The sequence below is a fragment of the Protopterus annectens genome, chromosome 7.part0 (assembly GCF_019279795.1).
Source record: "Protopterus annectens isolate FY-2018-M chromosome 7.part0, PAN1.0, whole genome shotgun sequence".
In the NCBI taxonomy this organism is placed as follows: Eukaryota; Metazoa; Chordata; order Ceratodontiformes; family Protopteridae; genus Protopterus; species Protopterus annectens.
This window is the reverse complement of record NC_056739.1, coordinates 416919427-416939691: the sequence shown is the minus strand read 5'-3', so window position 1 is coordinate 416939691 and position 20265 is coordinate 416919427. Positions and strand designations below refer to the sequence as shown.

General features: G+C 36.4%; 1 protein-coding gene across 1 annotated transcript in view; it reads right to left on the bottom strand.

Moving 5' to 3' along the window:
- The window catches only part of LOC122805819 (C-type natriuretic peptide-like), a 72812-nt gene extending 52814 nt beyond the window's left edge, over positions 1 to 19998 (bottom strand). Inside the window, exon 1 of the mRNA XM_044076080.1 lies at positions 19716 to 19998. Coding sequence (XP_043932015.1) covers positions 19716 to 19811 — 96 coding nt within the window. The 5' untranslated portion in view covers positions 19812 to 19998. The remainder of the gene's footprint in view (positions 1 to 19715) is intronic.
- Between the last annotated feature and the right edge of the window lie 267 nt (positions 19999 to 20265).

The following is a 20265-nucleotide window of genomic DNA, read 5'->3' as shown; positions in this document are numbered from 1 at the left end:
GAGGCAAGTACACTGACAAACTATTTGCATGTTGTGGAGAAAGCATCCTCCAAACTTACTGATGGAGGAGTGTAACCATTGTTGGATAGGTTTAGGAGCTAAGGACAGAAAAAGACGGTGGAGCTGGTGATGGGGCAAGTCTCATGCTTCCATTTCAGAGGGGTCAGTTATGGTCAGTTCCTAAATGCAGAATAGAAAAGCAAAAGATCCATACAGAAATCTGGAATCCGGAATAATGTGTTAATTTGGTTCAAGAAGCTACCATAAAAAAAAATCATAATGAGAAGAGATTTGTCTTGCAAATAGTGGCCATACTAGAGTCTGGTTTACAGTAAACAGAGCAGAGGAAACCCAAAAGACAAAGATAATGGTGACAACAGAAACATGAAATACAGGCAGCTAGGAGACGTGGTACAGAAAGAATGAGGAAGAAGGAGAGAAGTGGAAGGGGCAACAAAATCTTGTGTAAGATTCAGAAGAAAACACATTCTGAAAGGTATGCATTAGTGCCTGTCCAGAAAAAGAAAGATAAAGCTTAAGAGGAGACCTAAGTGACTATCCAGAGAAGGCAAGACAATAGTCAACAATAAGGGGAAATCATTAAGTAGTAAAAGATGTAGCAGGGGAGGAAGAAGACACATGAGATTGTATTAAGGTTGAGAGAGAGAGCATCAACTATGTTGGTAAGGAAGGCCAAGGCAGAACTACAGATTGAAAAACCCCAGGGAAAGAATTTTCAGGTCTATTTCACAAGAGAAAGAAGGGAAACCAATCTAAGATGCTGATTAAGGATAGAAGGGAGGGTAGGGCTGACAAGTGGATTGCTGAAGTACTGAATGAGTTCTTTGTATTCATAAAAGAAAAAGAGGAATGGGTACTATGCTGAAAGGGAAAGAAAACAGAGGAAGGTAAGAGATAGAGAGATGGGCCATTAAGTAAGGGATAGTCTTGGAAAAGGAAATGGTCAACTTGAATGAGGACAAGGCACAGAGTCTTGATGGAATACCAGAGTACTCAAAGACCTAGAAAGTATTCTGGCAGAATCACTCACAGAAATATTTAACATATCAACAGAAACGGGGAAGTAACAGATTATTGGAAAATAGGCGTCTTGGTCCTCTTTCTTAACAGAGATAACAGAAAAGTCCGGGCATCAACAGGGCAGTTACCCTGATATCATTAGCTAAGAAGGTGATGGAGAGGATCCTTTAAGAAAATCCTGAAACTTTTCTAAAAGGCACCCAGCTGAATTACCCAAATCAGCATGGTTTCAGTGCCACGAATAGCTACCAGTCAAACTTATTTTAGTTCTGTGACTGGTTAATAGCAGAAATGAATGATGCTGTGCCAATGGATGTGTTCTATCTGGACTTCAGTAAGGCTTTTGCATCACTACAACTTCAAAAGCTATTTGGTAAGCTGAAAGGGCGGGGTAGGACATAGCCTTAAAAACTAGATGGGGAATGGCTACAACAAAGAATTCAGACAGTGATGGTACTGACAGGCTTTCAAGGTTAGGAAAATGAGTAGAATGCTAGAATATTTCATGAATCAGTACTGGGGAATCACTATAAAAATATTCATCTCCGGTATGGCCGAGAGGATGATTAACAAACAGCTTATATACAGAAGACACAAAAATCATGGTCTCCTGGATGGAGAAAAAGCCTAAAAGGGATCTGAAAATCCCCTACAGTTAGGGAAGTGGGAAGTGGGGTTCAGTAAAGAAAGGTGCAGGATTCTGTTTTTTGGACACTACATCATGATGTGTGAATTTTATGAGTGGTGTTATAAAACACTCCTTTACTGAAACAACTTTGAGAACATGGAACAGACTCAACCTGAAGAAATAGACATTGGAGCTATTGTCATTTAGTTGTTTATAATACAAGGTAGAGGACAAGTTAGTAAATGGTGTGTCCTGAAATCTGAATCCAAATTATTTATTCTTAAAAAGCTCCTGATAAACAATTCACTGAAAAGTGAATACAATTTTTCTTCTGCTGTATGTATGGTTGTGGGTCTGTGCCCTTGACATCCTCTATGACACCCAAATCCATCAATATAAATAACTCCAGAAATGGTGCTACACGATGGAGCAGAAATATTTTAGTAGCAATAACATTAGAGTACAAAATAAGTGTTTTTGTTTGAGAGTTACTAAGACAAAGCTTGAAAGGTAAGGATTCAGTGAATGCTTGATGACAAGCTGACCCACTATCATTATGATGAAATGTTGTGGTGTATTAGGAAGTAGAGCCAAAACTGGAAAGGAAGATGATATTGGCAGGGGCAGTTTAATGTAAAACCATCAAAGCAGATCAAAAAAGTCATAAATGCACCACTCTATCCAATCATTTTAATGGTTTAAAAACTGGTAATATTACATAAACATGCACGTTGATGGGTAAGGCTCGCCCTGATTTGCCTGAGCTGTATTTGCTTGTTTTGCATTTGTTAGCACTATTCTTGCTTGAGGTGCTGTTTGCTTTACTAGTTGACCACTCAATGTATAGAGGTACAAGGTATTCCACTCAGGAACAAATAGCAGAGAAAGAGTGACCAATGGTTAAATATTTAAATAATGATTGTTCTTTCTTGAAGCTGGAGTGACCTCAGAGTGAAAATAAATAATATGTGGATGGTGAAACCCATGGGGAGGTACAAGGAGGCTTGCTCCTCTGCTAAAACACTTTTTTTCACATATACATGAAAACCTAATCACCTTGAATAAATATGACTAGTACTTATATATATATATATATATATATATATATATATATATATGTGTGTGTGTGTGTGTGTATATATATATATATATATATATATATATATATATATATATATATATATATATATATATATATATATATATATATATATATATATATATATATATATAGTAGTTGGTTTCAGTACAATGTTCGGAGCCTGTGCATTTTGATGTAAGATAGTAGACTCTATAAGTAATGACTTCATTTTCCTCATTGCATAGATTTAAAAATATAAATTAGCTGCATAGAGATACATTAAAATGTAGCATGTGCCCATTACCTCTCATCCTTATAATGTGGTATTTAATACCGTATAAAGTGCCGCTGACATTAAAAGTAATTAAATACTTAGATGCATACATACATAAAAAATAAATGATAATTTATCATTAGCCAGTCATGATGTACTGGGCTGCCTCGATTTTGTCTCAGTCTTCTGCCCTATATATATTAATATATATTTTTCTGTACTTAAACAGTGAAGTTTCTATATGAAATAATGTCACTCAATGTCAGTTTCTTATTCGGGAATGACATCTTACATTTGATGGTGTATTCTAACAGTATTATAGGCATCTACAACAAACACAGGGGATGTCACTAACTTTATTTTTTCTGTTTCAGATGTCTGTACCACAATTGCTGCTTTTTCTTATTTTTAAGCAGTAACAGTTAACTGCAAGAGATTAACATAATAATAAATGCAGCTTTAATTTGTGAATGAAGTATCACCATCATTGATAGAGCAGTTACTATACCAGACTCTGCCAAGGTAGGATTCTGTTTGCAGCTGACATTAATCTGTTTTTAACTACTTAAACTAATGTACAGTAACTGCAGAGGTAGGATTCTGTTTGCAGCTGACATTAATCTGTTTTTAACTACTTAAACTAATGTACAGTAACTGCAGAGGTAGGATTCTGTTTGCAGCTGACATTAATCTGTTTTTAACTACTTAAACTAATGTACAGTAACTGCAGAGGTAACCAGAGCTTAGATTTGTAGTACTGGCAAATTAATCTCATCAAAGTACAGACTTTAAACAGAACTTCTCTGAGAGGTAACTTTTTTTCTAGTTCCCATACCCAACAGAGAGTTTCCCTTGACACAATGTATAAAACAGACCTGACACTGCAGTAACTTGTTACAATTTTCTAAGAAATCACCTCCTGACAATCTCAGAGGAAATGTAATCATTAAAACAGGAAATAAAATAAAATACTTGGAGAACTCAAACTGGCAGTGGTGAAAAGGGATACTTGTACCTATTATTTCCATACTATATGTTTTGCTATTTAAGTGAAATTCTCCCTTCGCATGTCGTTTAAATACTACAGACTACTGCATTCACAGGTTACTTCAGCTAACTGCTGCTCCTAATACTTTAGAACGATAATAACTTGGATAACATACCAAGGCTTGCTGCAGAGTTCCATTTTACAGCTGTTAGCCTGTTAATGACTTCAGTACTGGAGCCAGGTTCAAAAGCTGCTACTTGCAGCTAAATTAAATATGACATTTCTAGAGCTGTATAAAATAAAAGTGTGCACTTAGTTGCATTCTATTTATGTAGGACTTATGAACTTGGGACTAGAGTGCTCAGAATTGTTGACAGACCATTGCATTTTTTAATATGCAATTATTTAACATGTGGACTAGTAAGTCAGTTATTTTCAGTCAGCGATTATGTGCACATTGATGTAGTCAGCGAGTCCTACATGTATAACACACAGTTCAGTCATCATACATTTCTGCATATCAGGAAATGTTACCTTCAGTCCCTCAATGTGATATCAAAATTCTAGAAAAATATCAATTGCATTGTAAAATGGAGCTCAGCAGAAGCACTTTAATCTTAGCTTATGTTAGATGCAACTTACTACCCTTTCAAACATAAGAAAAAGTAACAATTAGTTGGAGAAAGCATTCTGAGTACTGCCCAACAATACTATAAAGCCGGTGTCCTACAGACTGCTGCACTGTGAACTATGCCTAGCCTGCAAGGCATCTTTTGATCCCAAACTGATGGATTTGTTGCACATCTGTAAAACAGCATCAGAAATACTCATTCTAAGGACATCAGCCTTGTTTGCGACAAAAATGCGACATGTTGGAGGGACAGGTATGTGTCTCAAAGATTATCCCTTCTCTGAAACATGCTTTTGATCCATGTGAAGCAAAGCTCACCCCTAGCCTTAATGAAATGTAACTTGGAACAATGGATAGAAAATCGCAAATTTTTCTCTGGTTTGGTACTCAAGTTTCCAGTGGACAGGACAGCATGTGAATGCTTGATGTGTACAAGTCTATATCATAGATGTAAAATTCCTTGGGGTTTTGACACATGACATGTCAGCAATATTTTGGTAAATTTGTGGTAAGCTTAACTAAGCTTAAAATGGTTCTTGGTCCAATAGTCTAGTAACGAACTATAAACCAATGTGTACTAATAAAAGGAATTTTAACATGAATGCATTGTAAAGAGTTTTGTAGCATTTTTGGTTATTTTTTCATCTCTTTGTACAGTTGGAAAAATCTTAAGCTATGATAGACAAAATGAATAATGTTTACTATATGAATTAATTGGAAAGGTGAGAGTATGAAAGCTGACCTCCTCCTAGTTGACTTGATTTGATGTCTCCGAACATTGTTGTTTGTCAAGCCAGGTTCTCTGATGGTAAAAGACATCAGGTGATATTGAATTTGTTCAGATATGAAAAAGATCTAGTATTGTATTTTGGAAATGTAATAAATTATTTTCAAATTAATTTCACCCACTTCACTGATCTCTGATATCAAGTATCGATCTTAAAACATTGAAAATAGCAAACTTGGTATGAATGTTTTTTTAAGACCAGTCTTTTATTATAACAATTGGAAAATAGTTTAAATATATAGACACTCACACACGCATGTGAGCAGACACACACACTCACACACACACACACACACACACACACACACACACACACACACACACACACACACACACACACACACACACACACACACACACACACACACACACACACACACACACACACACACACACACACACAGACACACGCACACACACAGACATAAAAATATATATATGGTACTTAACGTATTATCGCAACCACATTCTGAACAGGGCAAACGGCTCATTTCCAAGCCGTACTCCTGCAGAGATATGTAGTGAGCAAAGGAAACAAAATAGGGACAGGTTTTAAATATTGCTCTTAGAAGGTTGCTAGAATAACAGGACTTGTGTTATCATGCATTTTCTGTCAGAAATAAAGTCCAAAATGCAAATGCATGTCATTATTTAGTGACAGCATTCCACAGTGATTTGCCAGAAAAACACAACTTTTAAGAGGAACGGACCAAAAATACGAGGCATAAGTCTGGACCTCCTTCAAAAATCTAGACAGTTGAGTTGTATGATAGTGACCTTTCAGGCCTGTCAGATAATATTTCTGCCATCAAAGTAATTGCGATGTCACTGGTCTGTGCTTCACCCTGTGATGGTAACAATGACATCAGACAGTCCTGATCCTTGGTGATGTAAAGCCATCCCATATTATCGCAACCACATTCCGAAGAGGGCAAACGGCTCATTTCCAAGCCGTACTCCTGCTGAGATATGTAGTGAGCAAACTGGCCAAAATAGGGACAGGTTTTAAATATTTCTCTTACAAGGTTGCTTGAATAATCAACAGTTCTTGTGCTATCATGCATTTTCTGGAGGAAATAAAGTCTGAAATGTAAATGTATGTCATGATTTAGTGACAGCATTCCACAGTGATTTGCCAGAAAAAACAACATTTTAGAGGAACAGACCAAAAATACAAGGCATAAATGTGGACATTCTGCAAAAATCTAGACAGCTGAGTTGTATGATAGTGACCTTTCAGGCCTGTCAGATATTTCTGCTGTCAAAGTAATTGCGATGTTACTGGTCTGTGCTTCCTCTGTGATGTTAAGAATGACATCAGACAGTCCCGATCCCTGGCTGATGTAAAACCAGCCCATTTAGTTTTCTCTCTTTCTCTAATGATGTTTTACTGTTGAAACCAGGATAAATAAAAACTCCAGCAAGCACACTACCCTGGATTGGATACTAGTCAGTAAGAGCCCCCAGTCATATATAACAGGCTGCTTATCAGATGGCCTCAGTGATCACTCCCCAACATTCCTACTCAAAAAATACCTATACCAAGCTAAACCTGTCATCTACCATCAAATACGTAAAAAACTAAACTTTAACCCACTCACATTCATCTCATCCCTCAAAGAATGTAACTGGCATCCTCTAAAGTACCTCAGTCTAGATGACGCAGTTGAATTTTTTAATACTACCTTCCTGAGCATCTTTAATTACCATGCCTCCATACAATTTTCTAGAACCAAAACACAACTCTCCCCATGGCTACAGAAAACCACTAAGTCAGAAATGAAAAACAGTGATAAAGCCTGGGAGCACTGGCGCAAAACCAAAACCCCCTCAACTAGACAGAAATTCCTAGAACTACGCAATAGAGTCAAAAAGCTAATAAAACAGGACAAATTCCAATACTCCCAGTCTGCCCTAGACTCCTCACAACACAGTCCCAAACAATTCTGGTCCTCCATAAACTCCATCCTCCACCCAGGTAAAGTCAGTACCCCTCCTCCTAACATCCCTCACTCCTCAGAAAATATTGCTACCTCATTCGGCACACACTTCACCCAAACCATACTATCACTAGCTAAACAACATAACCCCCCTCCCCTCCAACCCACACCTTCAACTAGTAATCTCCCCACTACCTTCTCTTTTTCTCCTGTACCTACCTCCAACATAAAAAAACTCTTAACTAAACTTAAACCCACCAAATTAGTAGCAGACAACCTCCCAAGTGAATACCTACAAATCGCAGCTGATGCTCTGGCCTACCCAGTATCCATTTTGATTAACCGATCTCTGTCAGAAAGTTACGTTCCCACACTGTGGAAAGTATCACATATAATTCCCCTCCACAAAGGCGGACCCTCCATAGAACTAACCAATTTACCTCATAGCTATTCTCTCTCCACTCTCCAAAATACTAGAGAGATGCATACACTCTCAGGTCTCAGACTACCTCCTTACTAACAACCTCCTTTCCAGTACTCAGCATGGTTTCTGACCAAACCATAGCACCACCACTGCCTTACTCTCCTTTACTAACACTATCCTTCAGCATAAAAACAATGGCTATCTCTCCTCTGCTACTTTCCTAGACCTATCTAAAGCATTTGACATGGTCCCACACAAACAACTTATCTCTGTCCTCAATAACCTATCCTTCTCTCAATCAGTCACCAATGGTTTCAGAGTTACCTGTCTGACCACCAACAATCCATTGTATGGCAGAATGACATATCTCCCCAACTACCTGTCTCCATAGGGGTTCCCCAAGGATCCATCCTTGGACCCCTACTCTTCTCTGTTTACACCAGTAATCTAGCCTCTGCCACCAAACATGGCACACTCATACAATACGCAGATGACTCAACCATCATCTGCTCAGCCCAGTCCCTACCCAAACTGCAAAAAGTCACACAGGAAGCCTTTTCCTCAATTAATACTCAACTCACACAAAACTAAACTACTCATCTTCCAACCCACCAAACATACTCAAAACAACTCTTACTTTAACATCACAGCAAAAGACAACACCACTATATACTCAACTGAATGCACCAAATTGCCAGGAGTGAAAATAGACAGTAAACTAAAATTTGACATTCACATATCTATGACCATAAAAAAAGTCCACAAAAACTAGGAGCGTTATACAGAAATAAGCAATTTCTCACCAAAGCAGCAAAGATTTCAACAGCAAATTCTCACCTTATCTCCACCCTACTTTATGCCTCTCCAATATATACCAACCTAAGGCAATGCGATCTAAACAAGCTAGAGACCTGCTACAACAAAATCGCCAAATTCGCCACAGGGGCATCCTACCATAGTCACCACTGTCAATCACTTGATGAAATGGGCTGGCTTGAACTCCCTCACCTCCTTCAGTGGTATCAACTTTCACTCGCCCACAAACTAGTAAACCATCCACTAAATGTCCCATCCCTCCAGAATCTACTCCAACCTTATCGCACCACCAGACCACTAAGATCCAGCAACAAAAATCACTTGCATATCACTAAAGCCAATAACTCTGCTGGTGAAGCACTATTCTCTTGCACCATAGCCAAATTATGGAACTCCCTTCCACCCACAATTACCTCCGTACCATCATGCACTCACTTCAAAACTTTACTAAAAGCACATCTAAAAACATGCTGGCTATGCCCTTGCAACTCCCACTCTAATATCACCCACCCCATCCAACCACTACCTTTCCTTCCACTCCACTAACTACCTTGATTATAGCAAGCTCAGATGCTCATAAGCCTAGGACTTACTATACAGCAGGAAATTCTCATTGTAACATTTGTTAATGTCTGTTATGTACTTCACAGATAAAGATTCTAGTTGTCTACTGATGTACTATGTTCTTCATCTGTAAATATGTTGTAAGTAATTGCTATGTTAAATTGTTAATTGCTATGTAATCCAACGTAACTACTGTCTGTTTATTTTAACTGTGGAGCTTTTCTCCCCGGGCCTCCACTGAAAATGGACCTACGTCCAGTTGGACACTCCCAGTCAACAAATGTAAATAAATAAATAAATAAATAAACAATATTTTATTTGAAGGATGCTTCGTGCTTCCTTCAGTTTTGCTGTCTTCATAGTGTTTATTGTGAATGCGCAAGCAACATTTGTACCTGCACATTAATCAGTAGAAACTGAAACATAAATTTCAGTCTATTTCCACTTTATAAGGTACTTATATAAACACTATATACATATATATATATATATATATAAATATATATATATATATATATATATATATATATATATATATATATATATATATATATATATATATATGTATAAATTCTTGCAGCTCATCAAATAGGTTTTCAGTGAAACAGGAATTGTCAAGACAGTTTTGGCAACTTTCCATTACATTGAAAAACATTTTATGTTTAACAGCAGGATCACAGAATCATGAGGATAAGGACATTTCTTTCTATTGCATTGTTGTGCAACCTTAGAGTTAATATATTTAGAGATGCAGGGTTATGGGGAGAAGGAGGGAGGGTCTTGTCCCCCTAAAATTGCTTTTTTTTTAATTTTTGTTTTGTTTTTGATGGTTCTGATGAAAGTTATGTAAATCATCAGCCATAGTCTTATGAGAAAGTAAGCAAAGATGACATTTTTTACAAATGTCTGGTTAGTTACAAACATACGTCAACATAGTACAGGAAGGCATTGAAATGACTGAGCAAAAATGAACATACTGCAGAAGACATGATTAGTTACTGAAAGACAGGTGTACAACAAAGTGTTATCATACGAATGACAAAAAAAAGCAGAAGTGTACCATCCAGTAAAGTGAAATGAACTTGTCAGCTGAAAGCAACATGAATAGCATGATTTCCAAAAACAGAAGGTTTCTGTAGGGATCAAGTCTCCAAACTCTCCATGCCCCTTGCACCTCCAAACTTAGCACGATCAGTTACAAGAATACTGAATCTTGGGGCAAAGATAAACTCTACATACAGTGACCTAATTCGGAGAAAGCTTGTTTTGGCCAAGAACAAATTTTCATCCATTAAAAACAATTATGCTCTAAATGGAGACAGAAGAAAGGAAGAGAGGAGGGAGGAGAGAAGAAAAAAAAAAAAATTTGAAGTATACCTTTCAGTTGCCCCTGATTTTGCAGAATGCCCTTGATTTTGCTTATGTTTTTGTTCTGTCCCTCATAACATTTTTGATTTTTTTGGTAAGTCTCCCAAGGACCACAGTTAGCCAGTAATGCCAGCTATTCAAATTTAATTCTTATTGTTCAGAAAGTGCACATTGACATAAAACATGTTGCTCTATTATCCTTTTCTCTGGTAATATTTAAAAATTGTCTTGATTTTGGGCCTTTGTTCTCCCATTATTTTTGGCTTTATGCAGAATTTTTGAACAAAGAAGTTTAGAGATATGGGTGGAAGAAAATGATACATTGCGAGGTGGGACACATGACAGTTTACAAAAGATGATAAAAAAAATACTTATTTATTTTATTTTTTATTTTATATTTGTTTACCGGGAAAGTCCGACTGGAGACAGGTCCATTTTCAGCAGAGGCCCGGGGAGAAAAGCTCCACATTACAATACATTACATGAGAGTAAAAAGAAGTAGAACATACATACATATGGTGTATATACACATTGGGACAACATGCTGGGGATTAACAAACATATATATATATATATATATATATATATATATATATATATATATATATAGCATATATACACACAACAGGACATCATGCTAGTGATTAACATTTCTTACAGTAGACAATCAGAGGTACAATTATTTTTCTTTTGCAGTTGTAAGTTTTGTAAGGTAAATGTATACGGGTTTGGAAGCTTTCAGGGGAGAAACTGTTTATACATAGCTGTACCCTGACAAATTCTCTTGGTATGGATTAACCTGGTGAGTGGCATGAGCATAGCCAGTTACTTAGATAGTGGGTTTTCAGGAGTTTTTTGAATTGACTAAAGGAGGTGGCAGAAGTTATTTGGCTTGGTAATGTGTTCCAGGTTTTGGCAATGGTGTTGGCAAAGAGGGACTTACTAGCTTCGTTTTTATGTTTGATGACAGTTATGAGGTTCTGGTTGTTAGATCTTAAGGCTCTAGAGGGAATGTGGGGCTGAATTAGGTGCTGAAGTGCTGGAGTTATCTCAGGAAGGTAGTAGAGTTTGTGTGCTACAGAGAGTTGATTGAGTAGAAGTATATGAGGCAACTCAAGCCAGTTGAGTTGCTTAAGGGATACATTGTGGTGGGACCTATATGAGGCTTCAATAGCAAACTTGGCAATCTTTTTGTAGTAAGATTCCATTTTATTTAGATCATTTTGTCAGAGATTGGTCAAGATGGGAGAGGCATAGAGAAGGGTAAATAGAAGATGAGTCCTTGCGATGGTTACTTTGGTGCATTTTGTCATAAACTGTTTGTTCCTGTAGAGGAGACCAAGTTTTTTATTAACTTTTTTAATGGTTTGTGCTATGTGGATGTTGAACTTCAGGTTATTGTCTATTTCTATGTCTAGCAGTTTAGTGTGTGTGGTTGGACTGATTTGAATGTTTTTTTTGGAGCTAATTATTATTTAGGGGAGGAGCTCTGCCAGGACTGAAAATAATTATTTTGTGTTTTTTGGGAATAAGAAGTTTGATGTTAGTGAACCAAGTTTCGTCTAGGGTGAAGTTATTTTGGGTAAGGGTTTGCAGTTCACTAAGGGTAGGGGCAGCACATATGAGGGTAGTGTCATCTGCGTATTGTACTATTGAGGCAGTGGGAGAGGATGAAGAGATCTGATTAGTAAATAGAGAGAACAGCAATGGGCCAAGGGTGGATCCTTGAGGGACTCCTATGGTTACTGGTAACAGGGGGGACAATTGGTCCTGCCATAGGACTGCTTGCTGATGGGCAGATAAGTAGCTGTTGAACCATGATATAGAGGAGGGACTTATATTTAGGGTGGATACGGTATCAAGAAACAGACTGTGGTTTACCATGTCAAAGGCTTTTGATAGGTCTAAGAATATGGAAGAAACAAATAGACCCTTGTTTCTGTGGTGGTTAACTATGTTGGTGAATGATAGTAGTGCTGTTGTGGTGCTATGGGAAGGTCTAAAGCCATGGAATTATATATGATGTCTTCCATGAGGTGGGGACTTTGCATTCTGAGAAAGATCTGTTTATGAGAATAGAAACAGGATAGGCTATAGCTTCAGCTGAGATCCGAAGGAAGTCTGCTGTCAGCTTATCAGCTACTAGAGTGGCTGGTTTAAGTTTACCAAGGAGTTTAGATATTGATTTGGTGGATACAGAGTAGAGGTGAAAATTGGGGCTGTTGTTTTGTATACTGGCGTGGGTTGGGGTAGTTATTGGTGTGGGGCTGCTAGTACTATTTTGGGCATTGGCAAAGGTCTGGACTGTTTCGGTAAAAAAATTGTTAAACTGAGTAGGAATGTTTTCATGGTTATTTGGAAGCACAGTGGCTGGAGTCGTGGACTTTCTTGGATGCAGTATACCATTTATTGAGGCCCAGAATTTTTGTGGTTTGTGAACATATTTTTCTTGCATGCTTGTATAGTAGCTGGATTTGTCAAGTTTGATTTGTTTTTTGGCTTTGTTTTTGGAGCTCTACACAGTTTTGTCTCAAAATAGTGGTTTTGTTTTTCTGATATTGAATCCAGGCCTTGTCCCTTTCTTTCATTATAGTTTTAGTATCTTTTCTTAGCCATGGGGCATAGTTAGTTTTTATTCTAATGGTTCTAGGGGGTGCATGATGGTTTTAGATTTTTATGAAGGTTGTATTAAAGTACTTGATGGCATTGTCTAGAGGTAGATGTTTTCCGGGGGTCCAATTGCAGCTTTTTAGAGCATTAATGAGATCAGTAGCTATAAAGGTTTTTTTGCTTCTAACTACTCTGAGGATAGGTTGGTTGATGGTTTGGGATCTGTTCCTTATTAGGTAGGTTGGATGATGATCACTTAGGGTATCTAGAAGACAACCAGATTGCTGGGCAAGAGCGGGGTCAGATACCAGGATCCAGTCTAAGATGGACTGGCATTTGGAAGTTTTGTCAATTTGAGTGGGGGTGGTTCTAGTTTGGGTAAACCTGTGGAGGTTTATGAAGGCAGAGGGGTTATGGCTGGAGCAGTGAAGCCAGTCAATACTGAAGTCTCCTAATAGTATGGTTTCATGTCGAAGGGAGTTGGAGGTCCAATTAAGCAGGCTTTCCATTACAGTGACGTTATTGCCTGGTGGTATATAGCCACCTGCAATAATTATATGCTTGTTGGAACTTATTTTTAATTTGGCAAGGATTAGTTCTACATCTTTGAATTCATGGGTATTGTAATCTAGTTGTTCTAAGGCAAGATGATTTTGGAATAATATTGCAACACCTCTGCCCTTTTTCTCTGATCTGTCTCTTAGGATAATGTTACAACCCGGGGCAGTAATCTCATTATTGTGATGTTGTGGTTTGAGCCATGTTTCAGTTAACACAGCGATATCTGGTTTGTATAGAGCTAGTAGGGCATGAAGGTCATGAAGTTTGTTAAGTATACTTCTTACATTGATGTTTAAGAAGAGGAGAGCTGAGGTAGGTCTGTGGTGTAGGGGATTTAGCTGATTTAAGTTTGGGCTGATTGATGTTTCATAGCAAAATATTTATTATTAATTTTCACAATTGAAATGGCAACAATCTGTTATCAAATGCAGGTGACACACACAAGATCTTCAGTTATACTGCTGTTGTAATACAGGGTGTTATATGGGAAAATCTTAAATTCCCAGTAGTTTGTATAGATATAATATAATATAATATAATATAATACAATATAATATAATATAATATATATTATTTGCTGTTTCTTCAGGGAAATATGTCAAGACATTTAATAGCCTGTCACTTCTAATTCCAGAATTAAAGGTTTCAGCTAAATTTTATTTTATAAACAGTAAGAATGGCAAAGGTAAAACCTATCATAACAAATTATAATACAGTAAAGTCACTAAGCAATTATTAACACATTGAAACAGCATGTATAAATGTTACCTGAATCCTACTGATGGCAAGCTATTAGTGCAGAAGTATAAGACTATGACCTGTTATTGTGCTGCTTTCTTTGGTTTAGAGTTTGCTTTCCTCATCCTCTGTTTGCCTACCTGTGTGACAATCAGGAATTCACTTAACCAAACAGTGCTCCATGAAAAATGTTCCTATGGATTAGTGCTCTATGCTGGTTAAGAAATGCAAATAAATAAATAAATACATACATAGATACATACCTTTTATAAGTAAGATTCATGAAAATACTTACCAGATGTGGGGCTGGGTTTGCACCTGGTATAAAGTGCAATATGGCTATTTGTATTTCAGAGACAAAGAGGTTCTGATAATAATAATAATGCCATTAGTGACCTCTGACACCTTTTGTTACATTAAGTTTATTTTACAAAGACAGTATGCAAATACCAGTCTCTGCTGAGGATGATGGGTGCCCCTCTAATTTAAGAAGTTGCAGTAGGCGTAACATACGGCCCAGATGTACTGCAAGTGCACACAGAGTTTGGTACAGTAAAAACATGTTAACCCGATCTGATGTCCAGGGACAATGGTCATGACATCTGGTGTGTTGGTAGGCATATACAGCTGCCACTCGTCATCATCTTTCTTGTTATTTTTGTGGTGAGAAAGTCATGAAAGTTGTACATATATATGTAGCAACTTCAGCACACAATACACCTATACAATCTACGTGCCATGAATATAGGTTACATAAGCATGTCTGTTCCTAAATCAGTGAGCTACATAAGGTACAAATGATTCTGAAGAGCAGACAGCAGGAGACAGAACTCTCCAGCATAGCAAGGACTACAATGTAATAGGTTGACTGCAACGCTGCTGGTTATTTCATTCATCCACCAGTACATGAAATAGACTCCACTGATAACTCTTACATGTATGCAACAGAGGTATACACTGTACTGCCATCATGATTTACTCAGTCTCTGACTAGTGCACAGGAGCAGAGAGAGAGCTGCTGTCTGGTGGCTAACTGTTTTACTCTTAAGAGGATGGTGTGAAGTTGTTTACTGCACTGCTATTGCCCCTTTAGAGATTAAAATGCTGTAGGTCTGGTAGACATCAGACAAGAAGAAGTGCGGACAGATCATGCATAGTATGGGGTGTGCATGTGGCATGTGAATATGAATTGCATGAACATCACTAACATCACTGCATGCCACATAGTTTGGGTGTGGATTAGAAGAGAGCAGAGGAAAAATGTGCATCGTCTACCATTAGGAAAGCTGTATATCAGGTTTTATTTCCCACTTGTCAGCATGGTACTGTGACAGTGCACTGCTATCTCCCCTCTGCCCTGCTATACAGACATTTTGGTAAGTGGCAATGGGATATAGCAGATGGCTAGTAATGCCATCACATTAAAACTAACAAAATAAACAAACAATGCAGTCAATCTCTGCTATGTAGAGTGATCATGAGATGTTATGATGTGTGTAAAAAAGCTTGTGCTACACCCGCTGGGAATCACAAATTCCACCTTTCCTAAGACACAACGTGATATGTCCTTTTAGGAATTTCCTTTTTTCTTAAGTACAGAGGACCATCAAAATCATACAAAAAATGAGTAAAACTCACTGTGTGCCTTAGACATATGATTCACTTTGATGAACGAGACTATACAATCTTTACACTTTGTCCTGTAAAGGGATACTTGCCCTTTGTGTACTATGTCACAGAGACTTGAAGAAGTCAAGTGACAGTCTCTTTTCTCATCTTATATATGTTTAAAAAAGGTCACCTTAACATTTCTACCAATTCTTACTACAAAGCTCCAGAAAGTTAAATGCACTATGCAGCCATAGTTTGCTGCTAGTTCTTAGGCAGATTCATCCAGACTTGGCCAGCAGGAAGTCAGTGGATCAAGTGACATTCATTTTCAGAGTTGGTGATACAAATATGATACATGTGATTGAGATTAGTCTAAAAGCATGATAGCCCCTCGTCTTATCTCTAACTTGCAGTAGTGCAGAGATTTCCCTTTAACATTCAGGGGTACCTGTTTCTAGGACCTAAGCTGCAAACCATACTAATGATTTTGAAGACACTAAACATTTCAGACTGAATATAACTCATAAGGATCACAGTTTATTAATGATTTCTTTTGTGAATTGAAAGCAATCCTGTAGTCATATTTCAGTTAAATAAAATGTTTTTCATCATCACTCATGTTTCTCTTTTAATACTAAGTAGCTGATTTCCAAGGTTGCTGATTCCTAGCAATAACCTAAAAAATTCAGTAATGTACCTAACCTTGCCAGCTAACAACTACTGTCTGTAATGGTCAGTAACAGTAAATGAGTGACGGAAATATCCACCTCTTGCAAGTTAACGGAGGCAATTGCAAATCTACTATATCTTGTGGTCTAGGTTTCCTGGGTGTTGTTAAAAGAGGTTCCAAGAAGGACCAGATCATCTAACCAGACTTTTTTTTTGTAGAAGTTATATTATACACTCAATGTAAATCATTCTAATCTTTCTTAGGGGCTAAAATATCTCCCAGACAGACTTTGAAAGTTAGTGTGTTTAAAAGACACTCAGCATGTTTGTTTTAAGAATATGTCAATTATTTTACAAAATGCATAATTCATAACTGAGGGTGCTCTTGGTGGTAGAATTCATGAACTTTTTAAAATGATTTTCCCCCTTTTGGCCCTTGAACTTCAGCCGTTGCACACAATATATATATATATATATATATATATATATATATATATATATATATATATATATATATATTGAAACTATGGGTTTTTGCTTTATTTTGTGATGTAATATATACTTAGTCCTAAAGAAAGGCATGGTAGCTGCTCCTACCAAAACAGATAAAGTGGCATTAAGTAAAAGCAAACAACAGAGGAAAAAAAAAAACTTTTACTCAAGTAGCAACGATTATTCTAAATTTGTAAAAACGTATATACCAATTTTGTTTTCCTGTATCTCTCACCACTGCATCAGTTTCTTCACTCAATACATATAGCCTACATTTAGCATGTTCTTTAGTCTACCTGCACTATCTGTCAAACACCTAGTCTAGTCTCGGCCACCTATGTTCCCACCAACATATCTTATGTTAGGACTACAACTTGGACTTGTTATAAAATAAATCTACACTGTTTTGCCTTCTTTGCTAATTTATGATACTTTGCTATATGTACAATTCTTAAATTACTTCTATTTTTTACTAACATAGTATTTATGTTAACTGATAAAGCAAAAATATTTGTAACATGTATTCCTAAACATGTTTATGTTCTGCTGTAATACGTGTATTTTCTTCATCATGTTTATTATGCTGAATTCATTTGATATTAGTTGGAACTTTGCTTCCTGGGTCTCCACTGAAAATATGCTCCTAGCCCAGTCAGACATTACCCAGTAAACAAATGTAAAATAAAAATAAATAAATAAAGTCTAAAATCCATTAGCAAACAATTGCTTTCAACTGGGAGAATAACAAAGTTTCTGTTCTTCTCTGTCAAAGAATAGTAACAAATATGCGATTAACAAGGAATGATATAATACACAAGTTCTGACAAACTAACATCTTAAAAGCATCATTACAACTTTGGACAATTACTTTCATTTAACCATTTCTGGCTCATACTTCCCCATATTACTTTGAATAGCATTCTTACTTCATCAATTCTATTGCATTTAGTATCTTGTTTCTCATTTAAATTATTACTGTAATCTTTTTGTTAACATACAGATAGTATGTACCATTACAAATTAATGGTTGTACATCTAATATCATGCTACCTCTGAATATGAAACCCCCACATGAATGCTAATTAATTTTACTCAATAGAACAAATTAATTATGCAGAAAGTATTACAAAGAATGCTGAAGAAAACAAACATGCTAATACTAATAATATATTAAACCAGACTATTAATGTACATACTTTATTATTTCAGATTAAAAAAGGGCAAAGTTAAAGAAGATAAAACTTGTGGTTTGTTGTTTTATTGTTATTTCAGTTTTCAAAAACATTTATTTTTTTCAGTAAACATTAAACTGATCTGAATGTTTATAATTGAGTGAAATAAGTAAAATTAAATGTTCTGATAAGACTCAAACTGCTCAAGATTTCCTAGAAATTCTGAGGAGTTTTGAAAAAAAAATGTGTAGTTCTCTTAGCTTGTCTGACAAGGAATGACATTACAATGATTTGCTTAATTTGCCAGTTGCAAATAAATTTGCAGAAATGCCCTTAAATAAAAACATGTACACATTTAAAACAGTTTTAGAAAACAGCAGTCTAAGTAACCATTGTGTGATAAATGTTTTGGTATGTCTAACTTTCAAAATTACCATCTATAAAAAGATTAAGCTTGGCAAAACTTTGGGCTTTTATCTTGGCAAGTAGTATCAGTAAGCAGAAAGTTCATTTGTAAGTATGATTATAATCAGTCAGCAACTTTGCAATACTGGATTTGGATCCTATTAGACCACATAATTTTAAGCTACAAAACTTTTTTCTCTTTTGGTTCCCAGAAAAGAAAAAGAGTAAACAATCCATTTACACGCAAAACAGATCTAAACAGATATAAGTACTGTATAAGCTGATGCATACAATCCTGATTTAAAAATCAGTAATGGACATTAACAGTAAATCAGTGAAAGAAACACCCACCTACTGTGTATATGTGCATGTATAGCTATATATCTATCTCTCTCTTTATATATATTTATATACATATATATATATATATATATATATATATATATATATATATATATATATATATATATATATATATATAAAACTAGATATACATGTGTGTGTGTATGTGTGTTTGTGCGTGTGTAATAGTTGCAATAGTGAAAGAATAAGATTTTTTCCTAATTCCCTTTTAACATTATCTCTCAAAAATCACTGTTTTCTCATAGATTGTTTTCTTGCCCTGTTATACATAGAGATCCAATCATCCAGTTTTCAGATGGGGACCTGTTTTTTTTTTTTTTTTTCACTGTGCTACATCTGTTTCTACTGGAATTTGAACCTTACAGCTCTCGTCATCCAAAGCAGCACTATCTGTGCATGTCATAATAAATGGTAGTTACATTGACAGATTCTTGAAAAGAAACAACAATAAAAGCATTTTTTAAAAGGCACACGCAGCACCCTAGCTAGCAGATTTGTATTTTCTAGCTCAAGGATTGAGAAACAGCTACAGGTGGAGATGTGGAAACTTACCTTATGTCGCTTTTGTTGTGCTGTTGGCCGTGAGTACACCAACATTGTCAAATTCAGCAGAGAAAGACAAAACATGCAGATGTGTGCAAAGTTCATCTCTGCCAAATGGTGTTAAGTTAAAACAAATTTTAAATAAAACTTTCAAAACAAAAAAGATTGCCAGAATGAAGTGAAATAAAATTTTCCTCAGTGGAAGAGGTTTCCTTTTGAAATTTAGTGCAATTTCTGTTATATTTCTTTGTTTCTTTCTTCTTTTTTTCTTTATTCTGCCCTGAGAGTTTCAGGACGGGTCATTCTGTTTCCCTCCAGTCTGCTAGGCAATTTAAAGGGTTCAGAGGTGACATCAACATTTGTGACAAAGCTCCTTGGTAACACAGCTCCACCTCTTACACCCCATTTCCACCTCTTTTATATTCAAAGAACATTTGTTGCCCCCCCCCGTGCTATTATTTAGTGACTACCAGTCAAACAAAAATGTCACCATCATTTTCTCAGAAATTTGTTCTGCTCTTCAAATGGCAGGTAAATGAAGTCTGTATGTTACCACTAG